At 37.0% G+C, this 27,465-nt stretch overlaps 1 protein-coding gene across 1 annotated transcript in view; it reads right to left on the reverse strand.

Moving 5' to 3' along the window:
• Nucleotides 1–21,528: 21,528 nt before the first annotated feature.
• LOC106076005 (uncharacterized) overlaps nucleotides 21,529–27,465 on the reverse strand; it is a 67,724-nt gene continuing 61,787 nt past the window's right edge. The window contains exons 4-5 of the mRNA XM_056042143.1: nucleotides 26,429–26,677; nucleotides 21,529–24,039 (exon numbers count right to left, since the gene is read on the reverse strand). Of these exons, the coding sequence (XP_055898118.1) occupies nucleotides 23,106–24,039; nucleotides 26,429–26,677 (1,183 nt within the window). The 3' untranslated portion in view covers nucleotides 21,529–23,105. The remainder of the gene's footprint in view (nucleotides 24,040–26,428; nucleotides 26,678–27,465) is intronic.

Consider the following 27,465-nt stretch of genomic DNA (forward strand, 5'->3'; position numbering starts at 1 on the left):
TTTTGTTTGCATCCTAAGCATCATGATGCTCCTTAACATAGACTTTTGACATTAACCGTAATGGCCTGCTTTCTAACGCACACGTAATTTTGGTATGTGAATTGTTGTCTTTTTCCTTCTCTCTTTTCTCTCTCTCCGCCCTATTTTTTTTCCACACCGTTCACATCGTAACGCTCTCCCATATAGACTTTTGGTCCTCGAACTTTTATTTGTTTCTCGTCTCCGATTTAACAAGTCGAAACTATTCGCAATTTAGTTCTTTCTGTACCTTATACACACTTTACAAAATTTTATTTCCCCTTTTTTATAGCTTGTCGAAACAAAGCAGCTTCCCCTCACAGACATTATTGAACAAAAAATCTCATCGAAACACTGTTATGGGACAATTAGGAATTAGTTCTTTGTTTCGTAGAAAGGTAAAGTTTTGACTTACGAGACAATGACGCGACTAGTAAAAACAAGAATAGAATTTTAGGAAAATAGCGAAATGTAAACAGAATACTTTTGACAGCTGTAGAGAGAGGCACTGTTTATGGACGTAGAGGTTCAGCTTCATAATATTTGACAGTACCATTCGTTATTATTAAACTTATTGTTCGACATTCAATGTTAGTCAAATATTTTGCTTTACATGTTTTGAATATTCCTTCAGAGTTGAAGATAATTTATTTCCTAGTCCAATTCTCACGTAGAACGACGGGGGGAGCGGAAAGGTTTTGAAACCGGGCCATCGATAAGTCTTAAGGACAGCCCAGCGCGCAAACCGCACGACCAGGCAGTCATCCAATGTCTAAATAATAATTTGGCCATAAAAGGAACCTGTGTACAAAAGTTCATGCTAATCTCTTTCGTATTTTCCAGAGACACTTGAAGAAGTCAGTGAATGAATCAATCAGTTTTTCGTATCTCGCAAATATGTTATAAAATTTGTGTAGTGTTTATTTATTTATTTTTTCGATCTATAAAAAAAGCATGGAAATAGTGGTATATAAAAGCTATAACTTATTATTATTAATCAAACAAGCATATATGTCACTAGCTACTTTTTCCTATATAATTATATACAATGCTACTTTTAAATGCTTACAAGGCGTACGTCACTAACAGCCCCTGAAAACCAGCTCAGATAATGGGGCTCCGGCGGACATAGATAGAAAGATAGATAGATAGATAGATAGATAGACAGACAGACAGACAGATAGATAGATAGATAGATAGATAGATAGATAGATAGATAGATAGATAGATAGATAGATAGATAGATAGATAGATAGATAGATAGATAGATAGATAGATAGACAGACAGACAGACAGACAGACAGTCAGACAGACAGACAGACAGACAGACATAGATAGATAGATAGATAGATAGATAGATAGATAGATAGATAGATAGATAGATAGATAGATAGATAGACAGACAGTCAGAGAGACAGACAGACAGACAGACAGACATTGATAGATAGATAGATAGATAGATAGATAGATAGATAGATAGATAGATAGATAGATAGATAGATAGATAGATAGATAGATAGATAGATAGATACTCAGTTTATAAAACATAATAACATGCATTGAAATTATTGTCGAAAAATTAAAGAAGAAAATATTGCCAATCCCTACGAAGACACAGCTGCAACCTACAAAGCTATTAACTTCTGGTATTCAAGATATTTACTTTTTCGCAAATCCTCGCCATAAAACATGATATGTCTAAAGTCAACAAGAAAATAAAAGCTACCTACATAAAAGATTACTTTGCGAGTGTTTGGTAGAAACATCATCTGTTTTTCCTAATTTCAACTATGTAGCGTCTCTTATGTTACCACGAGTACAGCTGCTGTCCTATACATCACATTAGTGCACATTACATGGAAGGAAATAGCCTTGTCTTCTGAAGTCGATGAGGAATAAAATCGCTAATTAAGAAATTACAAAAAAATGACAAGTTATCACAGACCTATATATATATTTTACCTAGACTGGAAAACAGAAACGAAATCTTATCCGATAATGATCAGATCACAGCAGTGGCGTAGCATCCATGGCGCGAAAGGGTTCAATGCACCCGGGTGCACGGCCATTTGGGCCCACAGCCCGAAGTGTAGAAACAATGGCGCGAATGGGCTTATAGCGCTTGGGTCAATGACTCCTGAACGGTGGGGGGGCCGCCATGTGAACTTGAGGATGACACCAAAGTAAAAAAAAAAAGAAACTTTAGTAAAAACCTAAAATAAATAGAATTTCTTCTTCTTCTTCTTCTTGAAACTGTCAGGTAGAGTTGAGCCTTCGGCTCTTGGAATTCTAATCCAGCAAAAGTGAACAATAGCTCCCTTTCATGGCCTGGCGGGTGTCAGACTCGCAACCAGAGACCGCGTGCACCGGGACCCCTGCCATTTTCCTTTTCTGTACCAAGCTAACCGTGCTGGACACGCCTTTTATGTAACGGCCTCTTGAGGAACGCGCCTGGATTATGACAGGGTTTTGGGAGCTTTTTTACAACTCCGCACAGTGCAATGAGGATGCTCTCACACCCCCTTAGGCACGCCCACGGGAGTCTTGTTTTGCTACCTTTTAGCCTAATCGTTTCCTCCTACGATAGTTTCCACCCCGGGTTTGATAGGAAAATATGAATGTGTTGTACAGGAACTATATATATATATATATAATTCTCTTCATGGCTCAACCATTCCTGACACCAAGAAGTCATGGAAAGATCACTCTTTTATTTCTGAAAATCGGACTAGAGTTACCCCACATTACTTTAGCGGAGAAAAAAAAAAGAGGGAGGAGAACAAGTAGTATTCACTCGTCACTAAAAAGCAACTAGAGTTACGCCACGTAACTTCAACGGTGAAAAAAAAAGGGGGGGGGGAGGAGATAGCAAGTAGTATTCACCCGTCACTAAATAGCAGGGCCGGACTTAACCATTGTGGGGCCCTATGCGAAACGAGCTTTGCGTGTAGCGAAGTTTTACATTATATCATAAAAATTATGTTTCCTATATAGATCACGCTCAGTAGCAAGAATTACCAAATGTTTAAATCTATCTTCAAGAATTATGGACCTCAAGTAATTCTTCATTATTTTAAGGCGTGAGAAGCTTCTTTCATCTGAATCCACATTTACTTGAATTGTATAATGCCATTTTTTTTTATCGCACGTATCAATGGCGTTTTCCATATTGAATGACACCCCAAAATAACATTTGTCTATAATTCATGAGATTTTTAAGAGTTTTCAAAAGATTTTTACAATTTCCGGACATTTCCAGGACTTTTTCGTATATTTTGCAATTTCAGGACATTTCAAGCAGTGCCTGGTTAATTAGGAAGCCGCAGGAATTCTGTTATGAGTTATAAAATGGTTTAATTTAAAAATTTACACCTAGGATTAGCATGGGGCCTATGACAGTGCGGGGCTATCTGTGGTTGCATAGGTTGCAGTGCCCTTAGAACGGCCCTGCAAAATAGCGGCGTATGTTACGCGTTTGTCGACTAGTATAGAATAATCTTAATGGTATTTGTAGGCCTATCCTAATTAATAAACTTTAATAAACATCTAGACTGGTGACAATCTAGTCTCAATAAAGATTTCTAAACTAGATTCGATCTGAAATGTAGATCTAGATATAGAGCCTACTTAATGAGAAGGTCACTGATTTCGAAGATTATAGATGAGTGCAGTGCTTACTATTTATTTGAATGAGTGTTTACTAAATTTATTTGAATGTTTCGCGAATTATATGTGCCCATGTGGTGTTATGACTACGCCTACGGTAAACGCAGACCGTGAATGGCGTGAACGGTATACGCAGAACCTATAGCGACATGACTGCTTTTGTGAGTTTGTCTGCTGTGCTGTACGAGATGCCAAAAAAATATGTAGATTCTAAAATTCTAGATCAATAGATCTATTCCACTTAATTTCAAAAGACAGTTAAACTAAATAAAATTAATTAAAACTTTACAAATTATAAAAAACTTTTTTTTTTGGGGGGGGAGGGGGTATGTTTGATCTAGACCTAGCTAATCATCCAACATTGTCAAAATCTTTCTCCATAATAAAGTCAGATAAGGAGGATGTTTCTTCATAAAGGCACAATAAAATTTAAAAAAAAAAAGAAATAAAGATGTTCAAATAAATATGTATCTTGTGTGTGTGTAGTTTCGCATTTAATTAAAACCTTTAGAACAGAAGGGTATATTTTTTTTATTATATTAAAATATTTGTTGTAAAATGTTTTACATGCTTCGGATGTTCCTTCAGAGTTGAAGATAGTTTACTTACTTGTCCAAACCTCCCACAGGACAACTGGGAATTGGAGTGGGCAGGGTTTGAACCCGTGACCATCGATAAATCCAAACGACAGTCCAGCGCGCAAACCGCAGAACCAGGCATCCATTACATAACGTAAAATCTTACAGCACTGGTAAAGTTTAAAAACTCATAAAAGAAATAGATCTAGATTTTCACATTTAGATCTTAACTAAAGATATAAAAGCGACATTTCTTGAGATCTAAGAAACATTTGACAAGTGTAACTAGGGCTATTTTAGTGTAAAGAGAGATCTACTTACATATTCTTGACAAAAGTAGAGTTTAGGTCATTGATTAACATGCATGACTAGATTGACACATGAAATGCGTAGGACGTAATTATCGTCTTTTTTTGAAGTAGCGTCTGTAGAATAAGAAGATAAGGTTTAGAACCATGCCAATGTGTTTTTTTCTTGTCTGATCAAAAACATAGGGTGGTCTTGTCATCATGGACTACAGTACACTAGGTCTAAGTGCGTCCGACTATCTGACCAGGTTGTTAAAATCAGTCTAATACACAGCCTATTTACTTATGGGCAGGGAGGGTGTGTGAAGGTAGACCTACGTACATTCTTGACTAACTAGACCAATGCGTTTTATTCTTGTCTGACCACTCAACATGCAATAAACACTATTGCATAAAGCGCAAGGAAAAAAAAGAATTTTGTATTGTCTTCATCGACTACACACTACAGTACACTAGGCCTACATGTGTACGTCTATCTGACCAGGTTGTTAAAATCAGTAGCACAGACAGTCTATTTACTTTTTGGGCAGGGATGTGGGTTAATTTAATCTTTCTAGAGTTGTTTATCCTAATGCTATTATCTACATGGGCCTAGCTTAAGATTTAAACCTAGATCTCTACAATAGGTCCAATCTATTATATGCTTCGGCTTCTGCTAAGGTTGATGTTGAAAATGTTTTGTAAAATGTTTTACATTGTTTCGGATGTTCCTTCAGAGTTGAAGATAGTTTACTTCCTAGTCCAAACCTCCCGCAGGACGACGGGGGATGGGAGCGGGCAGGGTTTGAACCCTCGACCGTCGATAAATCCGAACGACAGTCCAGCGCGCAAAACCGCACGACCAGGCAGCCATCCTTGTAAAAACTGCTGTTTACTGCAAATGAATTGATGAAAATCAATAAAAAAAAATACTCGTAATAGATTTCCACTATAAACGAACAGAAATTAAACACCACAACGTGATTTTTTTAAAATCCTGAACACCAAAATTCATAATAGTGATTAGAAGCTTTTGGCCAAAATTAACATTTATAATGCTGCTACTTTCAAGTGCAGATATTGGCTCCATAACTTCTACCACCATCTTATTTTATCCCCTTCAGATGCAGACTGTGACTAAGTAGTTGTTGATTGTATTTTTTGGTTACCTGTTATCATGAATATTTAAGATGTGTAGCATTTTTTTTTTTTACAACTTGCTTTATTTGTCCACCAAAATACGACAGCCTCTCCCTTCTCCTTTTCTTTAAAGTGAACAAAAAGTGTATGGAAATAATAACACTAATAGGTCATGTCTGGGGGGGGGGGAGAGGCAATGGAATGCCCCCCCCTCACACCCTCTATCCCATCTAGAGGCTGTCATAATTTTTGTGTTGAGAACTGCAAAAATAAACAACTTCACCGCTATCGAGATTTCATCCCATTGTAATAGTCTTTAGCCCCTATTCAAACAAAAGGAAAAAAAAAAAAAAAACTACTCTCAATTTTAAAATGTTAGAATGTATTCATTTTTCATATGTGTATATTTAATGGGGTAAGGGTTTTACGTGAGATCAGGAATAGGGTGCACCTTCTCCATTACAAAGTTTGAGATCCGCATTTGAACGTTCGACAGATCAAGTGCGGTGCCCAAACAGACTAAGGGACAGGTCAAGGCGAATGCCATTTTTAATTATACTGTTTTACATGAAATGAAAATTCCATATAAAAATGTATTATTAAAAGTCTAATCCCTTTATAACATATTACAGTCCATTGCAAATGGTTTTAGAGATAAAATTGCCTAAAATTATAAAACAAAACAAGTAAAAAACACCAAACTGTGGGAGATGAGTGGACAGAAAAATATAGAAGTGCTGATCTTAGAGAGGAAGTGGAGATGGATTGGTCACACCCTTAGAAAATATACCAGCAGGCCTTAGAGTGGAACCCCCAGAGAACAAGACGCAGAGGAAGACCAAAAAGAACATGGCGACGCAGTGTACTAGAAGAAGCCGAGAGGACCGGGAAGAGCTGGGACACCATCAAAAAACTAGCAAGAGACCGTGGAGAGTGGCGTGTTTTTGTCGAGGCCCTATGTTCCATAAGGAACCCAAAGAAATGATGATGATGATGATGATATAACAAAACGAATAAAAAAAAATCTTCTATTCTCAGGACTATAATGTACAAGTTAATGTTATTTTTTTTAAAGTAAAAGTAAAGTTCCCCTTTCAGACCTTGCGATTTATAAGGCAGATGATGTTAAAGTCATCTGTTTCTTTGACCAATGCTTAACGAGCAGCGTATCATGTGGCCAGCACAACGAAAAACCGCCTTTACTTTCCCTAACTTAAGTCAGGTCCCACTATAGTTGGGCGGACTCATGGGCGCCCCAAATATCCCGAAATTCAAACTCGAAATCTTCACTGAGATTCGAGCCCAGGTCCTCAAGTTTGGAAGCTAAGCGCTTAACCTCTCAGCCACTTTCCCCCGTTATTTATATATTAAATTATACCTACTAATATGTACACGTTCTAATTACTTTTTATTTATTCAGAGTTCAGTCTGTGAGACACACCACACCATGTACAGACTTTATTATATAGAAATAACTATTCTTGTATTCTGGTTCAGAGCTTTCACTTATTGTCCTGTAACAAAATGAAGTAACTATACGAAGTTACAAACAGGCGTATTGAACAAAAAAAATCTTTAGTAAATTAAATATTAATTAAAAAATAATCATTTCGGCGGCGACTCTAGAAGCCTTAATCTAAATCATCAATATGTGGATCCTTTTTTTAAGTAACAAATCGGTTGTATTGCAATGTAGTTAGGGCCTCTATATTCATATTAAAAAACAACTAATTACTTCTTGAGCGCTTTCACCAAAGATATTTGCGCTCCATGATAGACACATGGTGGCAGGACCGCACTACAAACAGCGATGTCCTTGAGAAGGAGTATAGAGGGACTTCTTATGGTCCGACAGCTACGCTGGGCAGGGCACGTATCCCGTATGGGAGACGAACGTATGCCAAAGGCAGTCATTTTTGGTGAGCTAAAAGGTGGTCGACATAACACAGGCGCCCCACGGAAACGCTTCCAAGACCAGCTTAGGCGTCACCTTTCCTTGGCTGACATAGAAGAGAGCCCCTGGCTGCATGCGGCGTCGGAAGGAGATAGCTGGAGGTCACTCACGAAAGCCGCGGGATACACATTTGGGACCAAAAGAAACTCTGCTGCAATGGTTATGCATGCCCTGGTTGTGGCAAAATATGTAGGACACAGCTGGGGCTGCGCAGTCACGGGAAATACTATATTCCTCACTAATCTTCGGACTCGAAGACAAGCCTTATACATACATTCATATTAGAATATTTATTGAAAGCATTGTTCAAACTATTCTTAAAATTAGACATATTGCGCTGGTCAAAATGGTCGAATATTTAAAAAGCTTTAAAGCATCGTTCTGCTGCCGTTTTACTCTGGTCAAAACATGCCATCTACAAGAGGTCTCGCTTAACAAGAATATAATATTACAATGGATACGCCTAGTAAAGATATACTTAGGTTATTTGATCCTCGAATGTCAGTCACGTCTTGCCTCCACGTTACTGGATTTCACTTTAATGTGAACTGCCTATAATGAGCTTTAGATGCAGTTTTTTTCCCCGAAGGTTAAGAAACACAGCTCTAGATCTAATTGCAATATAGACTACTCTTTTTTTTATCATATATAGTACCGGATGACCGAGCCACGCTCGGTTGAACAATTTCTTAAGGAACGGCATATACCTGAAGTTTTTCTGGTAATAGTTTTGTAATTATGGAAATGAAGGACAGGGTAGAGACTACCAATTTGAACAGCTGATTTGTGTTTTGTTCTCGTTTTCTCTCTCTCTCTCTCTCTCTCTCTCTCTCACTGTCCCTAAGTCACTAACAATGACGTACAGCAGAGTTGCCAACAAGTACACAACTTGCGTATTTGGTACGCAAATGGACACGAAAATACGCGAGTACGGTTTATAATCTGAAAATTTCCAACTCTAAAACAAAAACAAAATTAATTTAAAAAAAAAGTATTTCTTGCTAATTATCAGTGTGTCAATGCCTGGTAATAGATTACATTTACCATGAAATAGTATCGCTTTTTTTTTGCACGCGCGTAATTTAATTGTTTACTAGTTCTTACTGATCTACATAAAGAGGAGTTCCTTTCAATGTGTCCGTTTATATGAAGTATTCAAACTGATTGGGAATTGATTGAATTGTTTTAATTCATCTAGACTGGATCTAGAAATAGAGATATTTTACGATGTCAATCACCTAAAATAGGATTTTCGTAAATCTAGATTTAGAATTCGAATGTAGAATCTAGATCTTAATAGATCTACATTATTCTAGTTCTAGATTTAGATAAACATCATATAGGTCTGTCGCAACTATTGAATTAGTTGTATAATAAAAATATAGTTAATCTAATAGCGCCGCTTTCATCAATAGGCGATGACGTGATTTTCAGTGTATTTTTTCTTGGATACTAGTTGCTTTCCCCTTGGCTGCCTGGTCGGGATGGCTGCCTGGTCGTGCGATTTGCGCGCTGGACTGTCGTTCGGATTTATCGACGGTCGAGGGTTTTAACCCTTCCCGCTCCCATCCCCTGTCGTCCTGCGGGAGGTTTGGACTAGGAAGTAAACTATCTTCAACTCTGAAGGAACACCCGAAACATGTATAACAAACAAACATTTTGTCGCGTCATTGAATTTTTGTCATATGACGTCAAAATTGTTCTTCTTGGTCGTTTGGTGCATTCCCGCCATATTGCTCGACTGAAGCAGGCTGTATCTTTGGAGCTCTTGAATTCTCCTTGTGTCTTCGGTACTGGATAGCCTTAGCGTTGGCCTTGGTATACATTCTTGAAGGATTATTTGACCCCTCTTTACAGGGGCGTAGCTAGCGATTTGAGGCCCGGGGGGATTGACCTCTTTGGGGGGCCCCTTGCATTTTGACATTCGACATATGACATGAGATAATGTAGGCAAAAAATATATAAGCCCAAAGTCAAATTGGTTCAGTATATCAGTAAACTTAACAAAAATTATCATTAAGACTCTTTTAATGAATAATACCGTTGTTTATTAGATAAATAATGCACAAGTGACAAATCTCAATTCATATCGCTTCACGTCGTGGATTCTATGCAGCAAAGACATCTATAACATCAACTACATCGATACTTTCTAGTATTTGTCTCTTCACTGACATTAAAGCCATGATAAGCTTTCTTGTGTTATTGTGCTCCTCAGATAGTTTTTGATGAACTTGAGCTTTGAGAATGATCTCTCACATGAAGCAAAGTGGCCTGAGTTAGCGATATCCGGAGGAGGTTGCAAGGTTTGAGTAGTACAATTAAAATAAGCATAATGGCAATATTTAGAACAGATAGTGATTAGATAAAGATTAGATATAAAACAGATAAAGAAACTAAATAAGTAATTACATATATGTAAAAAAAAAAGGTTGTTAGTTATATTTTGCAGAACTTGATTTAAAACAAAAATATATTTCTATTAAATCTGCAAAAAATTTTTGGGCCCCACTTTCACCATAAATTATTAAGAGATTTAATTATAAACTCTTGTCCATTCATGGACCCAGCGGGCCATTTTAATTTCCGACACTCATGTCACGGTCCATATGATCATATCTCTAAAAAGATCCAAAAAGAAATAAAATAAATTTGAAACACGAGGATCTAGGACTACCATTCATTTAAGGAGGGTTGAAGCTTCTTTGAACAGTTCCTTTACAGTTCTACTCACATACATACGCTGAGGTTGTTCATTGTAGTCAAATTGAATTACCAATTGATTGTATCAATAAAAATTATCTCATCTTATCTTATCTACATGCCGCCAACTATTCAGTGACTTCAAAGTTGCTGTCTGTATCGTGAATCAATACCAGGAATTGAACGGTATCAGATATATCACACACACAAGAAGCGATGACGCTACCAGATGAAGAAAGTTTAAATTTCTAAGGACTAAAACTCTCTGCTCAAGTGGATTAAAAATAACAATGGGATTTATATATAGCAATCTAAAGAATGAGATCAATTTTTAAAAAAAATTGAGAACTCTCCTCCCCTCCCCTTTCTTTACCCCACCCCCACCCCCTCCTAAGGTGGGTGTCACAGCTTTCTCATTTTATTTATAATTATAACTCTATAGAATCTACCTCAGGTCTCGATATGTCTAGGTGTCCCTGGTTCAGTTCTAGTTAACGAAATAAAACAATGAAACCACTAGATCAAACACATAAACTTTAATTAGCTTTACTGCATATCACACACGCTGGTCTCTCCGTCTGGCAACAAAACACACTTCCGGTCATTCGCGCAGATTGTAAAAATAGATTATACATACATAAACACATTCATCCGTGACAGTGGGAAAAGATCTACTTCCCATTTTTTTTTGTGTTTGATTTTCTATACTTTGTACCAACATTTTGGCGGCCCGAATAGCATTGAGTCACGAGCCGAATTCGGCCCGCGTTCGGATTTTGGACATCCCTAGAGCCCTAGTCTAGTCTAAATATATCAATAAAAAATATTTTCTTGCATCAGTAAGATACGAGATAACTGTGCATATTTATGTAAGAGGTGAGAAATTCAGAGTTAATACCCTTTCTTCCCTCAAGTGGATAATCTTTTCACTGTTAGAAATCACAAGAGTTTGTGTATTCAGTTATTATTTATAATTAAAAAAAAAAAACATACAATAAAATTGGTTAAAACATTAAGTAAAATATAAATATATATATATATGACTTAAAAACTAAAAAGTTTTAAAATGTGTAAAACTTTTTACAAAAAAAAATAATTGATACAATTACGCTATTCATAAGCTTTGTTTTTTATAGACGAATTTTTAAATATTTTTTTCTTGTTACTGTTATTAGATCAGAGTCTATAAAGTAAGCCTGCTCGCTTCCAGAGTAACATTCAGAAATTTGAAGAAAAACTAATTATAGACCTTGCTCTTGAAAAATAAAAATTGCATGATATTAATTACAAAATAAACATAGCACTCTATCCAGAAGAAACTAATAGTAAATAAAAATAAATGAGAAATGGACAAGCTCTCATCCGAATCACAAGAAAGATGAAGCCTATTATAAGCTATCCTGACAAGATCAACGTCTAATCTTTCGACTCAGGACTGGACACAACAGAATGAGACAACATATGTACCAGAAGCTCAAAATTAGAACCAGTGAAATCTGCCCATGTGGAGTATCACCAGAGAATGCTAACCATGTCTTTCAGAACTGTTCTCTTTACCAAGAGGCCCGTACAAGACACTGGCCCCAAAACACTCGAAATAGAAAGAAAACTATATGGAGAGCTCCCTGGTTTGACAGTTCATCTCATATATTGGTCTAGTCATCTGAACGCTCCAACATAACAATGAGAAACAGAAAAAATTAAAAATTAAAATAAACAAGATTACAAAGACAGTTTGTGTGGAAACACAAACTCAAAATCGGCCCCCGAAGTGGTCCACCCAGGCAGGCTTCAATATTTTCAGAAAGATCATCCAAATGAAATTATATCAAAGACAAATGAGAGATAAGAATGGAGAAAGAAGGTTGACAGATCTTGTGTAGTGCCCCAACGGTACAGCAGATCAAAGGATAGGTGCAAGTGAATGCAAAGTTAGGTGTGAACCTGGCCTAACTAGTTTCCCTTTCAGACCCTGTGGTCTATAGGGCAGATGATGTAAAGTTCATCTGTTTTTGTGGCCTACGGTTAACGAGGGTGTCATGTAGCCAGCACAATGACCAACCGCCTTTACTTTTCCCCAACTAATATCAGGTACCCATTGGAGCTGTGTGGACTCAGAGGCGCCTAAGGATTCCGAAGTTGAAAATCCCAGTCTTCACCAGGATTCGAACCCAGGGCCCCCGGTTCAGAAGCCAAGCGCTTTACCGCTCAGCTACCACGCCTCTCCTGGCCTACCTGAAGTCTTATAATTGATGTAATTGTTTTGGAAAGGCCCAATCTCTCGAATGCTTTTAGAAAAAATTTCCGCAATAAATAAAAAGATCAAGAAAATAAAGTTTACAAGATTACTATTTGTTTTAATTTAGGTCTAACTTGCATAACTGATTTAAAAAATTAGATTTTTCGCTTTCAGGAAAAAAAATAGTCGTTGCATCAGAGCTTTGAATGGTGTAAAATATTGTGATGTCGGATTTTCAATATCTTTTCTAGTTTACGAGATCTAAACGGGACGAACGGACAGACGGACAGACGGTCAGACGGACAGACGGACAGACATTTCGCACAAAACTAATAGCGTCTTTTCCCCTTTCGGGGGCCGCTAAAAGGTAAGGTCCTAGGATTTAAATCATTCCTTTTTCTTTTCATATTCGCGCTATCTTCTACTCCTGCACCTTTATATCTTTCATTTCCAGTTTTTATTTTTACACATTTCTAGTCTAGATAACAAAAATTAAATTATTAATTTTTTAGTAAACTAAAAATTTGTTTAAAACGGTAACCTTGGAATAATTTTTTTTTGGCCGACCTAAAAATGGCCAAATGCTCACAAAGCCTACATTGCTCAATCGTCCAAGTTGTCCTTTTGATTCTCTTCGTTTTGCAGACCTAGGTTTATAACAACGCTTGATTAACTATTTCGCTTCGTATTATTTTCCACGTTCGGATGGGATTCTTTATTTTCGATATGTGCAGTAGTTCCGTTAGATATCAGAAAATGTTTTATTTGTATGCTCTTTTTATGTAACACAAGTAAAGTTGATAAAAATCAAACATTATTTTAATTTAATGAGGTCAAATCAACGACTGTATCGTTGATTAGGGAAGCGAGAGAGAGAGTTAATGCATTCCTATCATTTAAGACACAAAAATTGTTTATACGAGACACATGAGAAATAGAAGAGATGCGAGACATGACATGTGAGCCTTAATGTTTAAACTAGTGATGTGAACTACGGTCAGCGGGCAAGTTACGACCTGTGACATGTTGCATATTTAGACTTTGGTCCGCAGAACATAACATTTGACATTTGAATACATTTGAACCCTAATCCAATGGTCCTAAACATTTTTACGAAGCTAACAAATTTACTTTTGTTTTCTTTTTCATATAAAGTAAAAAAAAAGTAAACTTCCCCTTCCAGACCTGGCGATATATCGGGCAGATTATCTAAAGGTCATCTGTTTCTGTGACCCACGGTTAACGAAATTTAAAAAATCCAAGTCTTCAGCAGGACTCGAGCCCGGGACCGTCCTGTTCGTAAGCCAAGCGTTTTACCTCAGCCACAAATTTAATAGTATCTATGTCAATTAACACGGCCTCTACTGAGGTCTGAAAGGATGGTTAATCTTGTTTTATGGGAGCTAACTCATTATAAAAAAGTTTATCGATGAACACATCATAATGGAGATGTCAAACCAGTACCATCTCAAAGAGGTTTGCCTAAAGGCAGCACGGAAAACCTACTCCCAGATACACCCCCCCCCCTCTACTGGTCCACAAATAACATTGAACCATATCGCTCTGAGAATGCTATAATCATGAAATTAGCGCTATATAAGCCATAGATTATTTCTTTATTTATACTGGAATGAGTAATATTGCCTATGACGGGATGGAAGAAAACTAAACGCCAATAAACGTTTTAAAACTGAAATTTTATTAGCGAATCTACGAAACGTCGCAATAGAGTAAAAACAAAACTTATATTATGCGTACTTTGTATCAATTAGTTCATATCAGTTATGCAATTAAATGAGTAATACATCAAGATTAGTAATGAAAAACGCATTAATTTTTTTTTTATTTTTTTTTTAAATTGGGATTGATATGAATTCAAACTTATGGCTCAGCCTTCTCAGATTTTCTCAAGTCATCACTGTAACCACTTTGTTATTGGAGAGCTTATGAACATGGAAAATTGTATAGTTATTTATTGTTTCTATAACCTCGTCCTATTTTTAGGTGTGTGTTCACTAAGACTCAGACGAAGACCTGTAAAGGGGACTAATTCAGCTTATACCACTTCAGTCAATTAAAATATCTTTCTCTGATTCAATAAATAAAACAAAATAATTTATTACCAATAGTTAATTAAATAATCGGTTAATCATTTTATTGATTCTTGTACTGTCAGATAAAAAATATACACACTTTTGTACAGACAGACAGACAGACAACTGAGTTGATGTAAACTTTGTAATAAAAATATTTTCGTATGTCTATAAGGGGAAGAACTCTGTGTATTTATATGGTCCATTGAGCCAAATAATGTTATCTTTCTTAGTACATTAAAATTCCTGCAAATAGATAAAAAAAATAGTTGAGAACGGCTTGAATATTCAAAGTAAATAAAATACGTCTCGTAGCTTGAAAGAGCAAACGGCTGCAGTCCCAAACTTCCTCGTTGTCAACTACAAAATTGTGAAAACATCAAGAACTGAGTTACAACAACTATCTTTTGTTCTGCTGTAGATGTTTTATGTCTGAGGAATATTACATACTAACCGAATTCTTCCTCATTACAGGATGGGGTTCGTACCCAGAAGAATCTAGAGCATCAAACGACAGTCCAGAGCGCATACCTCATGACCATCCCCTAGTACTATATATGAGATGTATATGGTTCATACATGTTGTAATTCAAGACCTCAAAACATTAAACTGTTCAATTTTAAAAAACACAAATAGTAGCAATTGCTCAAAAAAAAAATAAAAAAGTCTAAAATATAATATAGGATGTTCAATAACATTTCTAGTTTGTTTCTATCTAAACGGGACAGATTGGCAGACAGACATACAGACAGACGGACAGACTACTCAAAACTAATAGCAGCTTTTACCCTTTCAGGTGCCGCTGAAAACATGGTACAAAAAGTCCATTCTTTAATAATGCTGTTTTCTTTAATTACTATGGACATTGTAAGACAAGTCTTTGTTCTGTTGGTTCATACTTTGCAAAGTTTAGGCCAAAGTTTTCGTTCATAGTTCTCATAGTCTCATTTCCTTTTCACTGACCCACGCCCTGCACAATTCCGTTTGGACAGATCTTGTAAACCACATGCTTGTTATGGAATGTGTGTGTGTGTTTCTATGGTGACGGTGCGAAGAAGTTAGCGATTGGTTCTGAGTGATGCAAGATAGGCGATATTGTCGTCAGCTGTCTAGTGTAGGACAGACGACTCCAATACGTGAGACTGAAACACATTTCATATTATTACTAGAGTGTATATGCATTTCATCACAAGTTGATTTTGTCTATATTATGATAAAAGTTCTATTTAGTTTTGTTTACAAAGAAGTTATTTCGAGTTTTATAAGTTAAGATATAATACGCCTACATTCAGCACAATTGTGAGGATACTTGTCCAGGGCTCTTGAAAGATATGAGTCTCTCAAATCTTCACTCTCAAGATGGTTAATGATGAATGTGATTTCTTTTTCTTTGTTCCCATTTGTATATACAGTTAGGACGAGTAGCCTTATCTGAGATGAACTGCGCAGAGGGTTTCCAGATTCAATAACTCTCTGTGTAGTTTTTGTTTTGCAGGGGAGATATAGGCCAGTGTTTTGTTCGGGCCTCTTGATAGAATATACAGTATTGAAAGACATGGTCTGCATTCTCTGGTGATCTTCTACATAGGCGAATCTCTTTCGTTCTTATTTTAAGCTTCAGGAACATAATTAACTTGTAGCCTGATTAGCCACAAACTTTACAGACACAGGTAGAAGTTACAATCGCACAATGTATCGTCGACCAAGGATACATTCAAATTACTCATTGTCTTGTATGACACACTAATTTTGTCTTATTGGGGGAGGGGGGGCGCACCAAAAAATTCTTGAGCCCAGGCCAATGGGTACCTTGCCACGCCACAACGGAGAGACGCTAGCCTAGAGGCTGCCCAAAATAAAGACTTTATATACAAATGATGTTCTTTGCTTTGTCATATAAAATACAAAAGATATTCTTGGGCTTATCATATACAATACAAATGATGTTCTTTGGTTTGTCATATAAAATACAAAAGATATATTCTTGGGGTTATCATATACAATACAAAAGATGGTTTTGGCTTATCATATACAATACAAAAAATGTTCTTTGGCTTATCACATACAATACAAAAGATGTTCTTTGGCGTATCGTACACAATACAAAAGATGTTCTTTGGCATATCATACACAATACAAACGATGTTTGTTGACTTATAATACATAATACAATTAAGTATTAGGACTAGGATTTCTATTGTCGCATCGACACGAAAGATTTTAATTTTCTTAGACTCAAGGCCCTTGAGGATGTCAATGTTAACAACTGTCTAGAATTAGCGATTACTTAAGAGCAAGTTTGTAACATTTTCAAAAACGTCAACCCAATGAAAGCTGGTGGTCCTGGTGGAATAAAAGGGCAAATCTTAAAAGAATGTGCTGAACAACTAGCTGAACCTTTCCAAGCTATTTTTTTCTACTTCATTACTAAACCATGAGATACCACCTGTGTGGAAGTCATCTATAATTGTACTTGTGCCAAAGGTTTCCAAACCGAAGGAAATGAATGACTTTAGACCTGTTTCACTTACTTCCATTGTGTCTAAATGTTTAGAAAAATTGTTTAAAATGTTCCTTCTGAATGATCTTTGTAGTAAGTTAGACCCTTTACAATTCGCTTACCAAAAGGGTAAAGGTGTAGACGATGCCATCCTAAATATTTTAAATTGTGTCTACAAACATCTGGACTTACCGAACACTTATTTAAGATTATTCTTTATTGATTTCTCATCAGCTTTTAACACTATACAACTTCATTTACTCATTGAAAAGATGAAAGCGTTGAAGATTAGTCCATACATAATACTATGGGCTAAGGAATTTTTGACCCAGAGATCTTAGAGGGTTAGGGTAAACAGTGTTATATCAAATGCACGCATAGTTAACACAGGGGCGCCTCAGGAGGCTGTGACATCGCCATAGGTTCATTTTGTACACCAATGATTTTCAATCCGAAAGTCTTTCTTGCTCCTTCACAAAATTCGCTGATGTTGCGGCTCTTCTTGCCCTGCTCTCTGAGAGCTCAGACGTAAATGAGTATTTCAGAGAAATAGGACACATTGAAAAATACTGTAAAGATAATTTTTTATTATTAAATGTAAAAAAAAACAACAACAAAGAAATGATAATCGATTTTCGTAGGGAAAAGAAGGCACATGATATTGTTTCTGTCGCTGGAGAGACTATTGAAATAGTGCAAACCTTTAAATACCTTGGTACCAGGGCCGCCGCCATGTCTGTGGCCGCCTGCGTGCAAAATTAAAAATGCCGCCCCCCCCCCCCATTTTTTTTTTTACAGAAAAAAAAATTCCATTGAGACTGAACTGGACATTGTTCCAAACCATTCCATTGTTTCCTTTCATATTCGCATTGTTGTTGTATACCACAAATACAACGATGAACCATGCACTATGAACAATGTCGCATTTAAGTGCCTTTAGACATCTGACATTTTGGTTCTTTGTGGTAAACATTAAAAACTGACCTCGTTCTGACTACTCACTTATGCTCCTGTATTTGTGACGATAAATTTATAATTGATGAGCTGCGGCAGGTATATTACAATGAACAGTGTCAATGATCATGATCTATATACAATATTTCGATAACTTTGACAGCTCAACAGTGTTACATGGTCTGGACATGGATATGTTCACTTGTTAACATTATCTCAAAAGTAAAACAAAAAGAAATCCCAGTGGAAACTTTTTCAACGATTCGTAAACTGTTATGATAATTATCACGATTGTATTTTGGAGAGATGTGCATTGTATCCACAATCATCTGACATACACGGATTCAAAGTTGCCTACAAATGTATCCATGAAGCAGCTCAGCGCTGAATATTTTTCTTGAGTTTAATACAAAGTAAATTATCCAAAGTACAAGTCACTAATACAATGACTTGAAATAAAACATAGTAAGGCAGTGTTTCTCACATTCCCGGGTGGCGACTCTTTAGATAACACTTTCGTTCGAGCTGAAGCCCAGAGGAGCGCTGTAGGCTTCCACAGTAAGGTCCGTGAGTTTTTTTCTTTCTTGTTTTTTTTTTTAAGAATGTAATAAAAAAAAGAAAAGAAAATTTGTCACAAATTTTAGAATTTATTTTTCATTTACATTAATTTAACACTGTGTATAGAATCCAAATTAACAAAATGAAATTTCACTAAAACGTGGTTTGTTTGTTTTTATTTTTTTGGAAAAAGGGGGGGGGGAATAGTGTTGTCTACATAATTTTTAAGCGTTGTAAAAAATGTATTTCTTAAGTAGAATTGAAGATACGGAAGATTTCCGCTCAAGTTGGCAAGGGGTCTGAACGTTTTTGACAAAAATTTAATATAATTGTTAGTATTCACGATTTAACTTGACATGAAATATAGATCTAATAGTAATGAAATAAACTGATATTTAAACAAAATCTAGCTCACAACACACACACAAAAGTCTTGACTGTTTTATGTCTCAAGACCGTCTTACATTTGCACTGGGTAATCTAATTTCATCATTGTCACTGCATAACCACCATCAATCTCTTAACCTCTTCTCACTACCTGGCTAGGAAACACACACACTCCATATCACCCCTTTTTGTCAGGACGTTGTGCCCTTCCCCCCCCCTCCACATGAGATGAACTAGCGCCCCCCCCCCCACCCAGTGAAAATGTTTTTAAAATTGACTTTTTAATTACGGGAAATAGATCTACTTACAGTGCGGGCTATGCGACTCAAAACAAATAGTACAAACAACCCGCGAAAACTCAAGGCCAGAAAAGAATAGGCACCTTTGGAAAAACCTGTTGGAATCCCTCGCACGCTGCTCCATTTTTTGATTTCAGTTTCCAAAATAGTTTCTTATGTACGAATGTCGTTTATATTTTTAAATGATAATGGAATAATTGGAATTTGTATAAAATATTTAAGTATTTTTTTAACTAAATTTTCTTTAAAGAAACCTTGGAATAATGATTTGGCCGCCCCTTAAAGTCGACCGCCTGTTTGCAATGCACACATTGCACAATTGGTAGCGGCGGCCCTGCTTGGTACTATCCTAGAAAATAAACTAAATTTTAGTCAAAATACTGATTATATCAGCAAAAAAGGGCAGCAAATATTACGATTTTACTATCACAAAAGAGATACAAGACACCGATAGCAAAGACAAACAGACACAAACACTCTTTTGTTCCCCTGGCAATCAAATCATTAAATAGGAACAATCTGGTATAAACTTTGTCACATGTAAATTATGAGTGAGTCTGGTGTGAATGTACACTTTGGTTTCTTATAGTTATAAAAAAATGTTTTACATGTTTCGGATGTTCCTTCAGAGTTAAAGATAATTACTTCCTAGTCCAAACCTCCCGCAGGTCGACGGGGGATGGGAGCGGGCAGGGTTTGAACCCGGGACCATCGATAAATCTGAACGACAGTCCAGCGTGCAATTGCTACCAATAACTTTCTTTGCCACCTTCTCCTTTCACATTGTGCGTTCTTGAGCAAAGACTTCCCAGTAATTAAAATCGATGTCCATTGATTTGAGGTCACGTTTGAACAAATTTAAAAATAATAAGGATTTTGTCTTCGAGTCTGAAGATCAATAAAGAGTACAGTAGTTCACGTGGGTACGCAGACCCAGTTGCGACCTACATATTTCGCCACACCCAGCGTGGACATAACCGTTGTCCGGAGGTGGTCGATTAATGTTAGAGTTAGGGTTCGCCGACTACATCTGTTATGGGACTTTCTTTTGGTCTCAATTCTCAATTGTGTATCCCGCGGCCTTGGTAATAAGCCTCCAACTGTCTGGTTCGGAAGTCGACTGCTGCAAAGGACTTTCTTAGATTTCAGTTAAAAAAAGTCGGCGCCTAAACTTGTCTTTCCGTAAAGCCAGTTTACAAATAAATAAATATTTACATAGGCGACATATATTATTAAACATATATATATATATATATATTAAATACACATGTCAGTGAGATTTCGTATCACGATCTAACGACCTCAACATGGCGACCCGATAGTAAATGTCTAATGTAGAACTAAAATTAAATACTAGTCGACCTACGACGTAGCATACACCGCTATTTTGCAGGGCCGGCCTTAGGTCACTGCATCCTATGCGACCTCATTGGGCCCCGCACTTTCATAGAACCCGCGCTAATTCTAGGTGTATAAATTATTATTAAATTATTATTAAATTATAGCTTAAAACAGATTTCCAGCGCCCTCCTGTCGATTTACCAGGAGCTCCTGGAAATTTCCCGAAATTACAAAATATACGAAAAAGTCCTTAAAATATACGGAAATATAAAGTCAAAAATTGTTATTTTGGGGTGTCATTAAATATGAGAAACGCCAATCCTACGCGCGATAAATAAAAACGACATTATGCATTAGCCGTAATTGTGTGATATGGTGAAAGAAGTTTCTCGCGCCTCAAACTAATGAAGAATTACTTGAGGTCAACAATTCTCAAAGATAGATTGAAACATTAGGTAATTCTTGCTATTGAGCGTGATCTATGTAGGAAACAGAATTATTATGATTTACTGTACGACTTTGCTATACGCAAGGCTTGTAAAATAATTCTGTACGTAGTAAAGAATGAATTAAATGCATAGACGAATTTATTTTCTAATACAAACTCTTAAATTTTACTTATTATCCACTTCCCTACCCAAACTTGGCCCCGCGAAATCCATTTCGCATAGGGCCCCACAATGGTTAAGTCCGCTCTGCTTTTTAGTGATCTGTAAATATACATAGTAGATTAATTGTTCTCTTTCCATGACTTCTCGGTCACAATGGTTAAGTCCATCAGTGCTATTTAGTGTTTTAAGAATGTTTGTTAGTAAAATGTTTTCCATGTTTCGGATGTTCCTTCAGAGTGAGTTGACAATAGTTTACTTATTAGTCCAAACCTCACGCAGGACGAATGGGGATGGGAGCTAGAAGGGTTTGATAAATCAAAAAGGACAGTCCAGCGCGCAAACCGCACGACCAGGCAGCCATCCGTAGTGACCAGTGAATACTTGTTCTCCCCCCCCCCCTCTTGTTTTTTCGTGGGGTGACTATCCGCAGAAATAAAAGAGTGATCTTTTCTTTACTTCTTCTTCTCGTCCAAACTCTTGAGCGACGAAGAGAACTATATATATATATATAGATACAACTAGTTTAAACTAACTTAACTGAACTACAGGCCCGTATTGCACAGTTAGCAACAGCAAAACTCAGAACAATATGGAAAGACAAAGACTTAGCTCTCTACACCAAAATCAGACTGATGTGCTCCCTGGTCATGGCCACATTTTGATATGTTTGACTGCAAAACTAGATAGGAGGATCCTAGCCATGGAATGGAGGATCTACAGAAAGATTCTAGGTATCACATTTAATGGCCTCATCAAAAACGAAGAGATTAGAGAAAAGTTTACTACAGCGAATGGCCCTGACTTTGACCTACTAACTACTTTGCAAAAATAAAAACGCAAATTGAAACTCTATGACTATGTTACAAGGTTTTGGGGGGGGGGGGGGTCGCAAAGACCTTCCTTCAAGGAACAGTACCAGGAAAAAGAAGAAGAGACAGACAAAGAAAGTGATGGGAAGACAACATAAAGAAAAATGGACGGGCCTACCGTTGAAAGAGATTCTATCCAAAGCAAAAGACAGAGTGGAATGTAGAAAGACGGTCGACAATCTTGTTTGGTGCCACAATGGTCCAAAAGACTAAGGGATTGGTGCACTTGGCGGTTTAAAAGAATGTTTATACCAAGCTGTTCTTAGACATGAATAAGTTTCTCACGGATAGATATTTGCTATTAACACACGTCAAATCGGTAGAAAGATTAAGCAATGTTTCTGAGGGATACTCTGGGTTTGGTCTTATTGTAAGTTAACAATAAATAGCTCTTGTTATACCAGCCGTGTACGACTTGAAATACTAAGAATATTTTTTTCGCTAGATTTTTTTTGGGGTCCGAACATGGCTAAGCTTTTGCAAAGCCAATTTTCGCCTATTGACTATTTCAAAGCTTACAAAATATAAGTTCATCACAATGATCTTTACCTATCTAGATATGTACAAAAAGGACTTGTCTGTCAATATTTTCTTCCTGCTTAAGAAACAATGCATAAAGCTATTTTTATAAGAATTATAACTAAGCATTCTCTTATCAATAAATATCTACGCAGATTACTAAACTATCAAGAGTATGATGGAAGCCTTACAGTGTTTTACAAATCCTATGTTATATCGAACCATCCTTGAGTAGACAAGAAAAAAGGAGGGTTATTCCTACAAAATTAGGATTAGTCTACTGCCAAGTAATGTGAAACACTGCACTCATCCTTAATTTTTGAAATCTAAGTTATTGCTATAATGAAATATTTGCATGTTATAAATCAAATTTGACACACAGAACAGATCACGTGAAAAACATAGAATATGTTTCATTAACTAGCGGTAACATTTTGTCTTTAAATCTTAAGGATGTCGCTTCTACTATATCGTTGGGCGATGACGACGAATACTTCCTTTGGTGGTGGACTAAAGCCAAACTTTGACGCACCGTAACATCAGTGGCCGATGGTCGATGTGTGATGGTGGTATGGACATCAGGAAACAAGACCATCTCGGGTCTGACTATTGACTTTTGTCTAGCACCTACGAATGCATTTTGTAAACGTACAAGATCTGTAAACACAGTGAGTGAATAGTTCTCAAACAACCGCTCCACTTGGTCAGAGATCGAATAATTTTGTTTGATTGCTGACCAGACCGAGGCGTTCGGTCTATCCTGGAAGAACGTGCTCTCCACTATATAAGTCCCTAGCTTCTCGTGACTCTGTGGGCTTTGTTTCTGCTGGTCGTAATCTTTGTTGACCTGATCTATCAGATCTCCCCAGTTGTCATGATTGTTTGGGATGATAATCTCATCAGTATCATGAATAGCTACGTATTTAGAGACACCCTTATTGCGATAGACGCAGTCGTTGATAGCTAATACCTGACCTTGATAGTGTATTTCTGAGATGGGAAGCGGCCATTGCATGACTGTCAGCAAGCCTCGTCTCTGATAATGTCTCAACAGAGCGTCTGTGGTATTTGAAATGCTCATGTTGTACACAAAGAAGTGCTCAGCTCCAAGTATTCGATCAAACTCGACACTCTGTATAATTTGTTTGTAATTAGTAAAGTTGTATAAAATAGCATAACAGACTGTGAAGTTTCTCTTTAGTGACGATGGATATAGAACTCTAAGGCTATTGGTGGGTGAATCACTTGTATTCCAAGTTATAGAGACAAGATCTGGACGTCTGTCGTCTATCAAATCACATTCATAGCTCACAACTCGGAGTCTGCAAAATTTGAGACATTGTTAAATTAAGACATTTCTTTTGAGTATCAGCATCAATCAAATTATAGTTATTGTTTTGAAGTAATTAATAAACATATTAGTTTTAAAAGTCCTTGGAAACAGAGGCGTAGCTTGGATAGAGGGAGGGGGTGGGGTGAGAATTTAAAAATGATTTAAAAAAAAAGATAAAGATTTTAAATAATTTCGAACACTCGAAGATAAAGTTCAGAATAGACCCACAGTGGATAAAATGTTTATTTTTAGATCATAAATAGAAGAGATTTGCTAGCGTCTTACAATCTCTCTAGTTAAAATTATCATTAACGCGTTATTATTGAAATATTTCGTTTTATTATGTATCAAGAAATCCATATAGAACTGTTCTTTGCAGAGTGCCTTTATTAATTGCTCCATCATACTGAAGTACAATGGTTGTCGAAATGCTGAAGTTTGACATTATTGTTTTTCTCTTTTTAACATTATTTTAGAATGCTTTTATGCTTAAGATAAAAAAAAAAAGGTAATCAAATGGGAATAATAGTCTATTTAACAACTAAAATGTGATAACATAAATTTGAGAGCAAAGTTTTCAAAATTTAAAACAGCCACACCCGGGCATGCTACCCTGCCTCATAGTGGCGCCCGGGTGGAAACGATCGTAGGAGGAAACGATTAGGCTAAAGGGTAGCAAAACAAGACTCCCGTGGGGGTGCCTAAGGGGGTGTTAGAGAATCCTCATTGCACTGCGCGGAGTTGTAAAAAAGCTCCCACAACCTTGTCACAATCCAGGCGCTGTTTCTCAAGGGGCCGTTACATAATAAATGGCGTGTCCCGCACGGTTAGCCTGGTATAGAAAAGAAAAATGGCGGGGGTCTTAGTAGATCTATACGCGGCCTCTTGCCGCGAGTCTGACCCACCCACCAGACAAAACAGTGTACACTGTTTTCATACAGGCCGGTGAAAGGGAGCTCTTGTTCACTTTTGCTGGCCTAGAGTTCCAAGAGCCGAAGTCTCAACTCTACCTGACAGTTTAAGAAGAAGAAAAACAGCCACACTGTCAGCAAGATGTTGTTCTGAATTATGCTAAACATGGAAATGCCATCAATTCCAATTTTCAACTACGTGTTGAGGATATTTTGAATTTGGTAATACGTCTATGTATAACCAATCCATATCATGACAATGCATAAAAGACAGGTATAACATTACATGGAAAAACTGCTTGGAATAAATACTAAAGAAGAGCTTTAAGTACAATTAAGAAAACGATATCTCTTCTACATTAGAAAGATTATACCTGATACTTTTAAGGTATTATAAAATAATAAAAAGGTCTCAGCAAGGTTGCCAATCTTCTAATAAAAAACAAAAATGGAAATCACTAAACGAGAAGTTTTTATTTCAAACTTTTCTAAATTGAATCCCAATTTTGAAATTTTATTATCAAAGTAACCAAAATTAATAGGTGATATTGTAATTTGTTTGGTCAATTCATGTACTACATATTACATTTTATTTTTTCTTCGTTTTAATTAGAATTTTATTACATTAATAAATATGACATAGAAATCAGTGGGAAAAAATTAAGGTTAATGAATCTTCAAAAAATGCCCTAATTAGCGAAGCAGGGGGTCTACTGAAAACTATAGAAAAAAATATTTTAAAAAGTGGCAAAAGGTATACGAGTCAAAAACATTTTGAGAACCACTGATCTAGACGAAGATGACAAATATACTTTATGCAGCATACTAGCATTAGAAATTGTCATGTAGAGCTGCGCAAAAGCACTTGGAACCCTAAGGCCAGCAAAAGTGAACAAGAGCTCCCTTCTACCAGCCTGAATGAACAGTGTACACACCTCGCATACACACCTCTGTCTGACGGGGGGTGAGACTCGGGGGTTAAGCTCGAAGTTTATATTTGCGTTCACTTCCGGTGGTACGGACACTCCGGACTCGCGGACTAAAGACACAGGGGCTCCCGTCATTTTCCTTTGATCTACCTGACTAACCGTGCGGGACACGCCATTTCTGTCACAGCCCCCTTGAGGGACGGCATACTACCAGAAACGGCCATAGCACTAATCCGGGCCCTGGGAGGTTGTTTTTCTTATCAGGGCCACGAATATTTGTGCGATCGGCTTAAGGTGATAAAAGATTCTCTTTAACGCGGGTCCCCCTAGCGCGGTGACTGGATAAGTTGTCCTACTCGCCCCCCCCCTCCCCCCGCCCCTTGATTCTGCTGTATAGAAGAACGATTCCTATTGAAGCCTGTCCTAAAGAATTGAAAGGGAAAGTTGGTAACCTTTAAATTAGACTTTAGTGCCAAACAGAATCATACAGTGACATTTAATTTTTAACTAAAACATCTAGCTGACATATTCTCAAAACCTGTAGCCATGATTATCTTGTAACAGCGTCCTCTTCCCTTCCATCGTGTAATTCTCGTGCTTAAAACCCAGATGACAAAAGATTAAATTCTGTAACGCGTGAGGTTGCATTCCAAAAACACGGATCAGATTCTTGTCTTTGTATGTGTCAAAGAAGGCGGAGTAAACCCAGGCGTCGTTCTGGTTGATGCGTTGAAACATTGGCCCAGATGGAGTCAGCACCTCCTCGCCTGGGGCTGACAATAGGGGACTGAAAATATAAGTAAACAAACATAAAACACAAACAATATTTTTGATTTTTTTTTTAAAGTTTATATAAGGGAAAGAACGGCACAATCACGGTCGTTTTTTTTAATACTGCACGAATTTATCTCCGTGTTTGTATTTGTAAAACAAAATTAATTAATTACTAATAAGTAAAAATCAAAAGTCTCCCTTTCAGACCTTGCGATCTTTGGGGAAGATTGTGTAAAGGTCATCTGTTTTCATAGCCCACGGTTAACGAGAGTGTCATGTGGCCAGCACAACGACCAACCGCCTTTACTTTTCCTGAAACTAGTGTCAGAGACTCATTAGAGCTCAGAGGCGTCCTAAGGATCGCGAAACTAAAAATCCTAGTCTTCATCAGGTTTGGAACTCGGGACCTCGGTTTGGAAGCCAATCGCTTTACCACTCATCCACCGCGCCTCCTACATTCAAATTACTTACAAATCCCTATTTTAACAACAACAACAACAGCAACAAAAACAGTAATTTACCTCCTTATTTTTTATTAACATACGACACATACATTTGGATTCCAAATAGATTTTAAGTAATACAAAACAAAAACAAAACGGAAAACCAAGCTATAATTACAAGTCTGTAATGTATTTAATGATTTTAAATTACTACGCAGAGTCGTAGAGGAATTTATGGACACGACGCCCAGGGCGCCACAATTAAAGGTGGGGGAGGGCGCCACACGCAGCCCTTATCTCTATGTGATGTTCTTGGAAAATGGGGTTGGGGTGAAGGCGCCAATAAGAGGCGCTTTGC

This window comes from Biomphalaria glabrata, chromosome 9, assembly GCF_947242115.1.
Source record: "Biomphalaria glabrata chromosome 9, xgBioGlab47.1, whole genome shotgun sequence".
NCBI classification, from domain to species: domain Eukaryota; kingdom Metazoa; phylum Mollusca; class Gastropoda; family Planorbidae; genus Biomphalaria; species Biomphalaria glabrata.